Source organism: Lagenorhynchus albirostris, chromosome 6 (assembly GCF_949774975.1).
Source record: "Lagenorhynchus albirostris chromosome 6, mLagAlb1.1, whole genome shotgun sequence".
Lineage (NCBI taxonomy): Eukaryota > Metazoa > Chordata > Mammalia > Artiodactyla > Delphinidae > Lagenorhynchus > Lagenorhynchus albirostris.
The window spans coordinates 28,323,407-28,335,723 of NC_083100.1; the positions used below are offsets into that span (position 1 = coordinate 28,323,407).

General features: G+C 43.2%; 1 protein-coding gene across 3 annotated transcripts in view; it reads left to right on the forward strand.

Moving 5' to 3' along the window:
* PLEKHM3 (pleckstrin homology domain containing M3) overlaps positions 1 to 12,317 on the forward strand; it is a 182,424-nt gene that overhangs the window by 93,973 nt on the left and 76,134 nt on the right. For 2 of the 3 annotated variants that reach the window (XM_060152202.1, XM_060152204.1), the window contains exon 6: positions 7,516 to 7,579. In XM_060152202.1, the coding sequence (XP_060008185.1) occupies positions 7,516 to 7,579 (64 nt within the window). Of the gene's footprint in view, positions 1 to 7,515; positions 7,580 to 9,981; positions 10,030 to 12,317 lie in introns of all 3 variants that reach the window. The other variant, XM_060152203.1, reaches the window with a different exon arrangement.

A 12,317-nucleotide genomic window follows, 5' to 3' on the forward strand; every position in this document is an offset into this window, starting at 1 on the left:
TTCCCTTTTGATTTTCATCTTTTCTTACTTTTCTCATTGGAACAATCTATAAATGAAGCCTAAGTTACCCTCTCAGTATGTCAGGAAATCCTAAAGGTGATAAAACAGAAAATGTTGGCACTAGAAACAGTTGTGCTAGCTGGTTTCCATGATCCTTTAGCAGGTTTCTTCATTGTTCTTTGGTATCAGAGAACTTGACAGTGCCACCTGCCAGTGATGCAGTTTCCCTTGATGGGGAGTGAAGTGTGGGGTTGACTCTCCTTATCACGTTTGTCCTCTGGCTTTGACATCAGGGCCAACCAGAAGAAGTTGCACTGGCATGAGCAGGGCTGTCCTTGTGGTTGGCCTCTTGGTGAAATGCTGTCAGACCTGATGATGAATAGGCCTACAGTACAGTGAGGTCACTTACCGCACAGAGAACCCTAAACACAGCCGCCTCACCAGAAACAAAAGGCAGCACCATCCCGCAGCAAAGAGGCCGTTTACCAAAGGATTGCCAAGTCAGACAACTAGCTGTAATCTGTAGCTTTCCGTTCCTAACATGTTGAAGTTTGGACGGAACATTGGAGAAATTAGTAGTTAGTTACCTTTTACATAACATTTTAGTAGAAACTTGAAGCATTTCAAAATGCAGAGTGTGTGTATAGGTACGTGCACCCTCACACACACAAAAATGTGTATTTGGAAGAGCTCCTAGCTGGGTCCACATCCCATTTCCTCTAGGCCTTTACTAGCTCAGGCTCTGTCATTTTCCTTACTTTTCTATCTGCAGCTTTGGCTTCTATACTAGCTTCTTCATTTTAGCATATAGATATGCCCAAGTGGCTCCCATCTCTAAGAAAAGAATCCTTTCTTAGTCCTGCATCCTTCTGTAGCTATGGCCTAGTTTCTCTCTTTTAAAGTTAGTTTCTTAAAAGAATATTCCACAGTCCTTCACCCCTCTGCAGTCTGGTGTCCCTCTTCCTCCTGGATACTGTCCTAAGGTCACTGGTGAATTCCCCTTTGCCAAAACCAGCAGGCACCTTTCAGGCCTCATGAGAGTCTTCCCCGGATTATGTGACCTCTCCTCTGCCTCTGATGCCGTTGACCCTCTTTGTCCTTGAAATTGTCTCCTTCCTTGGCTTCCTGGATGCTGGCTCTTCCGCTTTTTCTCCTGTCAAACTGCTTCTTCCCAGCTTTCTTCCTGTGGCCGTTCCTTTAATAGTATTGTTTTGCCAGTGTCCAGTCTTTTCCGTTGCACTCATGTGTACTGTCTCGGGCTCTTCCTCATTTTCATGTCTTCACCTGTAGGCACACAGCTCTCCTCCCTGGACTCACAGATGACTCCACTTGGACATTCCACACCTCTGCCCCGACAGCTGAGCTACCCTTTCTCCCCAAAGGTGACTCCTCCTCATTATTCCCTGTGTTAGTAGATGGAACTTCCATTTACCTACTGGCCCAGCTGGAAAACCACGAGCAGTGCCAGGCTCCTTCCCAGCCTCCGTTTCCCATTAGTCTTCATGACCTGTGGATCATTGGAGAAAGCTGTCTGTGGTAGGCCATTTCTCTCCAACCCTAGGGCAACCATTTAAATTCTGTTCAGGCCCCCAACATTTCTCACCTAGTTTATCTCCAGAATTATCCATCTCTTCAGTCTTTTCCCCCTTCTGCTGTCAATGATCTTTTAAAGGCGCAAATCTAATGCTGTCCCCTTCTCTTGCTTGAGGCACTCATCTCTTTGTGGGTAGGCTCTTCTCTAGGCATCTAAGCCCTCGCATGTCTGGCTACACCCTAACTTCCTGAGCTCACACCCTGCAGTCCCCCCAGCCCCCAGCATGGACACATATACACATATATACGCATACAGAGCCTGTTCCCTGAAAGAATTATGTTCGTCCTGGCCTCTCTGCTCTTAGCCATGCTGCACCCTCTACCTGCAATATCCATTCTTCCACTCCTCCAGATGGATTCTGACCTGTCGGTTCTCTGAGACCTTTCTTGAACAGGTGTCCTGCAGGCTCCACTCAGCCCTGCACTCCACGCTGGAGCTGGAGCTGTCTGTTTACTTGTCTGTTTATCTCACTTGTCTGTATGTATTGGAAAAAAAACTGTGTCTTCTCCAAATTTTCTGCCACATACATACCCAGCATCCGCTCATTGCAGTGAAAGTGTGCGCTGATTTTAGCTTCTGATTTTAGGTTCTTAGCTGTAGTGACGAGTCACAGAGGTCATAAGACGGGGCTTCATCTGCATTAAATTCCTGGGCCATATGGTGAATCACAAGTTGTGTTTTCTGACCAAAACATGCAAACAATCATCCATCCTTTATTGAATACATTAATAGTAAAATTATCAAATGAGTTCTGCCATGGCTCTCAAGGGGGTGCCAAACCTTGCCTCCCAGACGTGAGTGGGTCCCCTAGCAGTGCCTGAAGTGGCTGCAGGTTCATCTCTGGTCCCCTGCAGAGCCCTATCCTCTCCTAGTCAGATCTGCCAGAGGCAGCTTAATGCTACCCAAGCACACCGCAGGCCTCCGGGTTCTCCACAATCCCTTCCACAACTGAGCCCTGGGAGGCCCTGCTTGTTCCATCCATTTCCTAAAGAGCTCCTGTCAGACGGGCCAGGTACAAGGCCAGTTCCTTGTACACCAAAGCCACAGTGGGGGAAACCCTGGGGATCACCCAGATGGGATGTTGCCTGTGCTTTTCGGGGCTTGGCTTTTATATCATTATTTGCCCTGCACTTCCCCTGTGGACATCAGCCTAAAGAAGATATTCAGAGAAAGACAAACACTGTATGATATCACTTATATGTGGAATCTAAAAAATGCAACAAACTAGTGAATATAACAAAAAAGAAGCAGACTCCCTGATACAGAGAACAAACTAGTAGTTACCAGCGGTGGAGGGCGGACACAATATAGGGTGGGCGTGGGTGTAGGAGGTATAAGCTAGTAGGTGTAAGATAGGCTACAAGGATGTGTTGTACAACACGGGGAATATAACCAGTATTTTGTAATAACTGTAAATGGACTGAAACCTTTAAAAAAAATTTGTAATTTAAAAAAGAAAAGATATTCCAAGAATGTCGTGCCAATTCAGCCTGCCTTGACGGCTCCAGCAATGAAAAAGAGGAACAAACTGACGGGGTCATCTGGCCCCGCCTTTGAAATCCTTTCCTCCTCTAAGCAGAAGAGCAAGCCCCTACCTCTAAATAACTGCAACAGATCTTTTTCTTCTTTTATTTACATTAAAAAGCATCCCTGTAAGAGACACATTTTAATGCTGCTCAGTCTTCCCTCTCAGGAAATTTATTCTCATATTTGACTTCAATGCTTTCTTGATATAATTTCCATCCTCAGAGAGAAGAAAAGCTGATTGGCATTATCTGTCTTAAAAGTCTGTATTTTTTATGGCCACCAGTAAATCTCCTGGACACAACATCTTCTCCAAACACAACAAGCTCAGTTCCTTTATCTTTTCTGCATATATTGCATTTTCCAGTTCTTTGTGTCGTTAGGCTGACCTCTTGTAAATTATAGTCTTAGACACTGAAGAGTGCCAGAGAGGAGACAGCAGATACGGTGCTTCTGGAGGGGCTTAGAATCGCTTCCAGAGGGGAAGAGAAAATAAATATGTGAAATATATTTACACACAGAAACACTACATACACAGCTCACTTTAGCTGTGTAAATAATGTTTAAGGAGTATTAGAGATTACTGTGTCCAAAGTTGGCCGGTTATTGGGAGAAGAGTAATGAACAGTGTTTGGAGGCAAAGGGGACCCAGCCTAGAGAGGAGAAATTGGAAATTCTCTTTGCTGCTCATCAGTTGTGTTCACTGAACATATCCGTCTCCAGCCCTTAGCACAGCACCTAGCTCATTTTAGGCACGCAGTAGTGTCTGTTGACTGGATAACGAACTGACTAGCTGTAGTACTCTAATAAGTGTATACCAGTATGATTCCATTTGTAAATTTGCAGTTAATTCTTATATCCTGTACTCTCAGTCGTGGAAGTTTTAGGACTTTAGAGAAGAACTTTAAGTAGCAAACATTAACGATATGCTACCCTGCATTTGTCCCTGCTAGAGTTCATTTCAGTCACCTTCCTTCTAACTCTTTCTCCAGCTGGCCTACATGTGTATAAACCAATGGAAAAGGCAGGAGCTCATCTTGAAATGATTTTCCAGCCTGCTTGTTTAGTTCAGTCCGTCTGTTTCTCAGCCCTGCTGCCACATTGCCTTCATTTTACTTTACTTAAGGGATTTCATTATGAGGCAATTGCCTCTGAAAAAGGTTATTCCTCCCATTCAACCACACTTAGACATCCTCTGTCCCCATAGTAGATTATCATACTTTGCTACCCTAGTGACCTCCACTGAAAGACTGCGTCCTAGGCTTGCTTTTCTGCACGTGATGTTTGGGTCTCAAGTCATCTTGCAAATACTGATATACATTTTTAAATCTATAAATGCAATCTCGTGTTCTGGATTGGATCCTTGAACAGAAAAAGGACATTAGTGAAACAACTGGTGAAATCTGAATACGGTCTAATTTACATAATAGTTCATTTCCTAGTTTTGATCAATGCACCATGGTTGTGTAAGGTGTTACCATTAGGGGAAGCCAGGTGAAGGGTATAAGGGCACAAACATTTCACAAAAGGAGGAAATGTTAGGAACTCACGTACACATGAACATCTTGATTATTTTCAAAACAATTTTTCAAGCATGAGAAAAATTGCAGACTACCAAAGTGTACTTCAGATAATTCTAGGCTTTGTAAGGTAAAAAAAAGTAAAAACCCCTGTTTACACTCAGCCCCGCTTCCGTTCATTTTCCTCCAAGGTCTGCTCCCTCCGTTCCCAGAGCTTCAGCTGTCCCTTCTGTGCTGCTGTCAGAAGTGCCCCTGGCTCTTCCACATCTCTCGCCCCACATCCGCAAGGGCCACGCCTGCTGTCCTCCACACAAGCACTTGATATTCAGCACAATTAAATCTCAATGCTTTTCCCCCTCCCCCCAGCAGCCTGCCCTGTGTTGGCCAATGACATCACCATCCTGTCTCCCAAGCTAGGACTTCAGAGTCGCCTTCAATTCCAAATGCTGTCAGTTCTTCCAGAAGTTCTCCTGTGTCTACACACTCACCCCTTTCGCTTTCGCCTTGTGGTTACCCTGGAAGAGCCGCTGGGGTACGTGGTCAGGACTGTCCCTGCCTGCAGTCTCTCCACCCTCCCGGCTGCCTTCAGGAAGTGGGCATGACCAAACGCGTCAGTGTTACTTTCCTTCTTTTAAAAAGGACCAATGGCTCTATATTGCTGATGGCCTGAACAGTCATAAACACCTACCTGGAAGAGAGATGTATTATATAGCTATATTAGATGGTCAGCTCAAACCCACCTCCCTCCTTCCTCCACCTGCATCTCCTGGAAAGTAGAAGCACAGGCCTTTGGCGTCAGAAAGTCCTGGCCTTGAATCCCAGCTTGTGACCCTGGGCAAATTAGTTTTTGCCTCTGAGCCTCAGTTCCCTCTCACATAAAATGGAGGTTGTACTTACCACGCGGGGTTGTTGTGAGAATTAAATGATGTACGTTGAGGGCCACACCTGAAGCAGACTTCTCTTATTGTTAATTCTGTAGGGGGTCATAAGGAGTAGCCCTCTCGATCATCTCTGTCATACGTGTGTGTTATTGAAAATGGAAGTTGGTCATGTCTCATGGTCCCTCCTGGGACCGTGGTCTACCTTCTACAGTAGGGGGCCCTCTTTGTAGGGAAGCTTCATCCCACATGGAGGGATTGAGCACTTTCCCTACACCCTCCCCAGCTGGGCTGGGACTATGTGCTGCTACCTGCCACAGGTTCGGCCCCAAACCATTAGAGTTGAAGGGAGCCTACCCTTAGGAACTGAATTTTATTCCCCAAAGTATAAGGGCCGTGTCACTCACTTGGTCCATTCGCACTCTTGTGGATGAAACAGGAATTTTCAGCAGAAATCTTCAGAGCCTATCATATATTTATCAGGAGTGCTCCAAACTAGAATATGCCTGTCCCAGACCTCCATGGGGGATGAACTTCACCTAATTGGCCCAGTGCCCTTTTTTCAGCGGCCTAGTACAGGAGCTGGTGCACAGTTGTGCTTAATCAGAATTGGATGGCTAGATAGATGAATGGAAGGGTAAAGGACTTAATCTCTAGGATTTGTCCAGTAATGCATACTTAATTGAAAGACTGAGTAATGAATTCCCCAACAAGCTACGAGTTAGGCCAGTGGTTCTAAACCTTGGCTGCACTAATCACCACAAGAGTTTTTGTTTGAAGACTGATTTCTGGGTTCTACCCATACTTATGCCCTATTATTTTCAAAAGCTTCCCAAGTGATTCTAATAGACGGCCAAGGTTGGGACCTACCATGCTAGACCAATCTAAAAATATGTACCCTGTGCATATAACTCTTATTTTCATGTTACCATGTTGTGTTGTAATGATCAGTTTATGTATCTTTCCCTAGCTTGACTTTATTCTCCTTGATATGCTCTGATATGCTCAGGTACTGTGACTGTCTCACTCATAATTCATAATTCCTAGTGCCTTGGCACAGTGCTTGGCATGTAGCAGATAGTCATAAATGTTAATTGAGTTGGTGGCTTCTTTCATTTAGGTGGTATTATGCAATTTTCTTGTATCCTAAGACAAAGAGAAAATGCTAGCACCATGAGTTTTGTTTTGTGTATACGTGTGTGTGTGTGTGTGTGTGTGTGTGTGTGTGTGTGTGTGTGTGTGTGTGTGGTGTTTTCTAACCATCTATGCTTCGGTACCTGTTTGCTTGTCCCTAACTGATTTGTTTTTCCTGTTCACTCACCGTCATTTATCCAGATGCTATGAATTGACAGTAGCCAAAGATATTGGACTTTGTCAGGGAGTCTCAATTTGAAATATTTTGTCCCATTATTCCCATCTGTACCTAGGTTCCAAAACTCATCACTGTGCACGTAAGAGGATAGCTCACTAAGTGGTGTTTGGCACTGCCATCTCCCTTAATGAAAGCCATAGGAGCCTCCAGGCAAAGACACCCAGGTTGCCCCCCCAACTGATTTTCTCAACTCTAAAATCTATTCATCTAGACATAGACTAATAGAGCTGGAAAGAGATTTAAGACACCAAGTTCAGTCACCTTCATTAACCAATGAAGGATCTGAAGCTAGGTGGGTTTTAAGACTTCCCTGAGATGACACAGTTTGTTAGGGACGCAGCTGGTACAGGAAACCTGGCACTCTGGTCCTCAGGCCTGGACCATTGCACTGTACTCCTAGCACCCTGGACTACATCAGAAATCAAAGATCACACCCTTACTCCGTTTTTGGTATTTGGGTTAGAAAGAAAAGTATCTGGAAAAAGGTATTATTACAGGTTTCTCAGAGGATGTGGGGAGGAAGAGTATTAGGTGGAAAGGGATTCTTGAATGAGACTTGGAAACTTCTCAGAAAAAGTGTGTTTTGTGGCAACACCACAATTTATCTGCGTTTCTGTCTGTTTTCAGAATTTTCCCCAGAGAATACCTCCTTCAGCAGATCCACCTGTATTCCCTCGCTGATCTGCAGCAGGTAAGCACTTAGAGGGGCCATTTCATTTCTGTTTTCTCCCTGGGAAAATGTTTTTGTTGATTATGGCTTTGGCACTGAATTCTGCCCTCATTGGAGTAGTTTTTTTCACAAGCCCTAATAATCAGTTATTTTCTGTTCAGAATGAGAAAAGAAAACTTAGTATAAAAAGATATTCTAGGACAATAAGAAATGCTGGCAAGGATATAGAGAAACTGGAGCTCCCATACACTGCTGGGAATGGAAAGTGGTGCGGCCACTTAGGGAAATAGTTCGGCAGTCCCTCAAAAAGTTAAACGTAGAATTACCCTGTGACCCAGCAATTCCACTGCTAGGCATATACCCTAGAGGGTTGAAAACATATGTCCACATAAACACTTGTACAGGAATGTTCAAAGCAGCATTATTCATAACAGCTAAAGAGTGGCAACAACCCAAATGTTCATCAGCTAATGAGTGGATAAACAAAATGTCATATATCCACGCAGTGGAATAGTATTCGGCCATAAAAAGGAGTGAAGTACTGATACATGCTACAGCACGGATGAACCTTAAGAACAGCACGTTGAAAGAAGCCAGACAGAAATGAATACCTATTTTATGATTCTTATTTTATGTGGACTTCTCTTAGGATGTCCGAAATAGGCCAATCCATAGAGACAAAGTAGGTGAGTGGTTGCCAGGGCCTGGGGAGAGCCGGGGGTGAGGAGTGGCTGCTAGTGGTGTGCGGTTTCCTTTGGGGCTGATGAAGGTGTTCTGGAATTAGTGGTGATGGTTGCACAACTTTGAAACTATACTAAAAGCAGCCAGTGAATTGTATACTTTAAAAGAGTCAATTTTATGGTATGTGAATTATATCAACAAAAAAAGTTGTACAAGGGAAAAAAAGATATAAAAGGCAATGAATATATTAAACTCTTTGACTTGTGCTCACGTCAAACAGTTGGATGACGCTAAATTTTAGTAAAACACAACAGAGCATGTAAGAGTCAAAATCATCTTCTTATACTTTTATTTGTGTACGTGTCTCCTTTTAATGACTGACCAGGTTAGCAGCCGGGAAGAAAACCAACATTTTGTCTGTTCAACCCAAAATTCTGAATATGTTAAGCTTTGGTTAATCATTTAAATCAACAGCTCACTCCCTAAGAAGCTTTCAGACACTACATGAAAGCATTGCTTTCTTTTCCATATATTGTGGATTCTTTCAAGAGTCAATGACCAAAAAAAAAAAAAAATTGTGACAACTTTCAGAACGTCTCAAACTGCTGTGATTCGGTTCTTTTGTTTCTTGCTGTTTTGTCCAGAAGAAATGAGGTCAACTTAATCTGTGTTCAGATCCTTCACTCATTTTTCAAGACTTAAAAAATAAGTAAAACCTTGAAAAGTAATTTAAACTAAGAGTTTTGTGTTCTCTTTATCCCACCAGAAGTAGGCAGGTTATTTTAAAAGGTAGAAATAGTTCTAGAGCATTTTAGTTGGAGAGGGTGAGAGAATACTAGGGTTTTAATTTCCACTTGTACATCCAGTTTAAACCTATTTGCACATATCAGCTCCTTCCCCTCCTTCAGTCTTGCTGTCCTTTACTACGTAATCAGGCACCAGTGATCTGCTGACTGGAGTGGAAAGAGATACAGTTTTAATTATGATTGCCCAGTGGTGTTCAAGGGGAAGAATCAGATACAAGACCCAGTTTACATTTATATATTTTCTAGGACTCTACCTGATCTTAGTATCTGAGGACCGAGACTCTTATCACTGGAGAAGTATGTTTAAAGGCACCAGTGACATCTTCTTGTAAAGGTGGTTTAAAATAGAATGGGTGGGCCCCAAAGTGAGTACTTTTTGAGCAAGCCTTTCAAAAATGAGTTTTGATACCAGATGAAGAGAAAGAATCAGTAATTCCATATTCATTTTACGGTGTCAAAGTAGTGTAGCTATTTGGCATAATAAAGCCTTCTTTTTTAAAGCTTTCCTATACCCTGCTGTCTTTTTTTCTTTTCTTTTTTTTTCCTCCATTGTAATAATCAAACCATACATGCCGAGCAGCTTACCTAAATCAGTGGCACCAGTATTCTTGGTGGGCCATCAGCCTCAGAGCCCCATAAGCAGCTTAATCAGTTTTCAGCCTCCGTAGTAAAGCGATAGAGGCAATCAACAGCTTATCAAACTCCCTGTGGGCGGGGGCAGCCAGAGCTCCCTTCATCCATTTACTCCACAGTTCACTCTAACCTGGTTCTTTGTGCCTGGATTTAAGATCCCCAAACCTATCGTATTTAGAGGAAGTTTAATTCAATTATTTTTTTCTGCCTGAGGTGGGTTAAATTGGATTTAGCTTTTGATCTGTCTACATCTAGGCTATCAGTACTGAGGGGCACCTCTGCCCCATCTTCCCTTGGTTTCAGAGTAAATTTCTGGCGTGTTTTCTGGATCGGAACTGTTCTTGCAAATAGGTAAGAAAAGGTAACACAAGAAGGGGGAAAAAATACTATTGCTTTGTGACAGAGCGTGTCAGGGGTAGCAGGAAACCCAGCCTGACTGACCCAGCTCCCAGCCCCAGCGCGGCCTGTACCATTTCAGCCTCTGTCTGGGTTCTGCATCACCCTGTTTCAAGTCAGCTTCAGGAGTTTCAGAGCAAGTTGTTTCTCCCATTTGATTCCCATCCTTACTCCTAAAATAAAGGTCTCTATAAAAGCATCTCTTCTATCGTATGAAATAACTATAGCAGAATGAATTTCAGTTTATAACTTTCGCAGGGAAGAGGAAGAAACTCAACCAAGTAACTGAAGAATTAATCTCAAAAAATGGCAATATGAATATCCTTCCTAACGGCCTAGATTCCTTTCTACAAGTTTCTCTCAAGTGAATTTGAGTTTTCCCATTAGCTTTTATTTAAAAAACAAAATGTAGATATCTTCCTCTCCAGAAAGAAAAAAAAGGTAAAAATTTAATAAACATGGTAAAAGGGGATTTATAATTTAAGTAAATATACAATAATCTTAAAATAATGTAGTAAACAAAACACTAATACCACCCAAATAAAGATGCTGAAAGAATTCTGGTAGCAAAAAATGTGCAACCTTTTTCTCTCTCTCTGTTTTCATTTTTATAAGTAACAATCCCAAAAGTTTTAGCAGGTAGACTCAATTCAACAAATTGGCAGAAGATTTCAAACTCCCTTAATGCCTCTGAAATGACATTCAAGACAGTTTTTTCTCCTCTTCTTAGTATTTGAATTCACTGGCCTCTTTGCACGCACTCTCTCTACTTTTGTACACTTGGACCTGGGAAATAAATAGCACTCACTGACACTGCTTAGCAAAGGGGACTCCCTCTAGTTGTTCTGGGAGCTGTAGTCACCTGCCCACTGGCCAGTGAGTGCTCAGCGTTGCCAATTATTGGCAACATTTGTAGCTTATGCCAGTGCAGAGTCCCTAATTGTCTTTTTTTTTTCTTTTTTTTGGCTGTGTTGGGTCTTCGTTGCTGCATGCGGTCTTTCTCTAGTTGCAGCAAGCGGAGGCTACTCTTCATTGTGCTGCATGGGCTTCTCATTGCGGTGGCTTCTCTTGTTGTGGAGCACGGGCTCTAGGCGCGTGGGCTTCAGTAGTTGTGGCTCGTGGGCTCCAGTAGTTGTGGCTCGTGGGCTCAGTAGTTGTGACTCGCGGGCTCTAGAGCACAGGCTCAGTAGTTGTGACGCACAGGCTTAGTTGCTCCGCGGCATGTGGGATCTTCCCGGACCAGGGCTCGAACCCGTGTCCCCTGCATTGGCAGGCGGATTCTTAACCACTGCGCCCCCAGGGAAGCCCCCTAACTATCTTTTTATTTCACCAGTAAATAAGTTGCTCACTGGGTTTTCCTAGCACAGGCAAAGATAGTAGTTGACCCCCACACAGTCATTACCTAATCAGTGGCGGCATTTTAACATGTAAGACAGAGCAAGTATCAATACTTCTCCTGTCCTAGTAGCAGGACCAAGGAAGGGCGAAGAAGATGGGGGCAGAGACTCTCCAAATCCCGGGAGCTGGGTGGGGGGGTTGAGGAGGGCACACCCGTTTGAGTTACTCATTTAAGTTTGGAATTTCAAATGAATTTCTGTTCAGCAAAGTAGATATTGTTAGAAGAACATTCAACCTATGCTCTTTGAATGTAAATCTGACAGACTATACTGGTTTTTTAAAAGGTAAAATCTTATAAACAAACTTTCAGGAGGTTTGAATGCATGGTGGTGTTTTGAAATGATAGAACAATTCCTCAGAAAGGATTTGGCAGGCAATGGCTAAGCGTATGTGAATGAATGGACTGGTGCTGGTGCGTGTTTTTAATGGGGAAATGGGGCTGCTTTCTAAGAGCTTTTTTCCCACTTGGATACTTTGAGAAGGGAAAGTAGAATAGAATTTATGTTTCGTTATTTTCAGTCTACCCAGCATTATCAGAAATTCAAGGGAAGACTTTACAACAGGAATACAATAAAAAGATATGCTCCAGTGGGACAGCAGAGACAATACTGTAACCCTCAGTGCGTTAGCTTTTTGTGTTAGTTCTCCCCTTTCCCTGTTGAGTGTGCGACAAACCTTCTCCTTACTCAGATCCCTTTGGTGCTTTTAACACTGACAAGAACGTCCCACATCTTATCAGCAGAATACATTAGTGTATGTGAGTTAGCGTTCAAGAGATCCTGGCTGCTATTAAGGAGCAAATCGGAGCCATGGTTTACTGTGTCATTCCTCGGACCGTGTAAGTG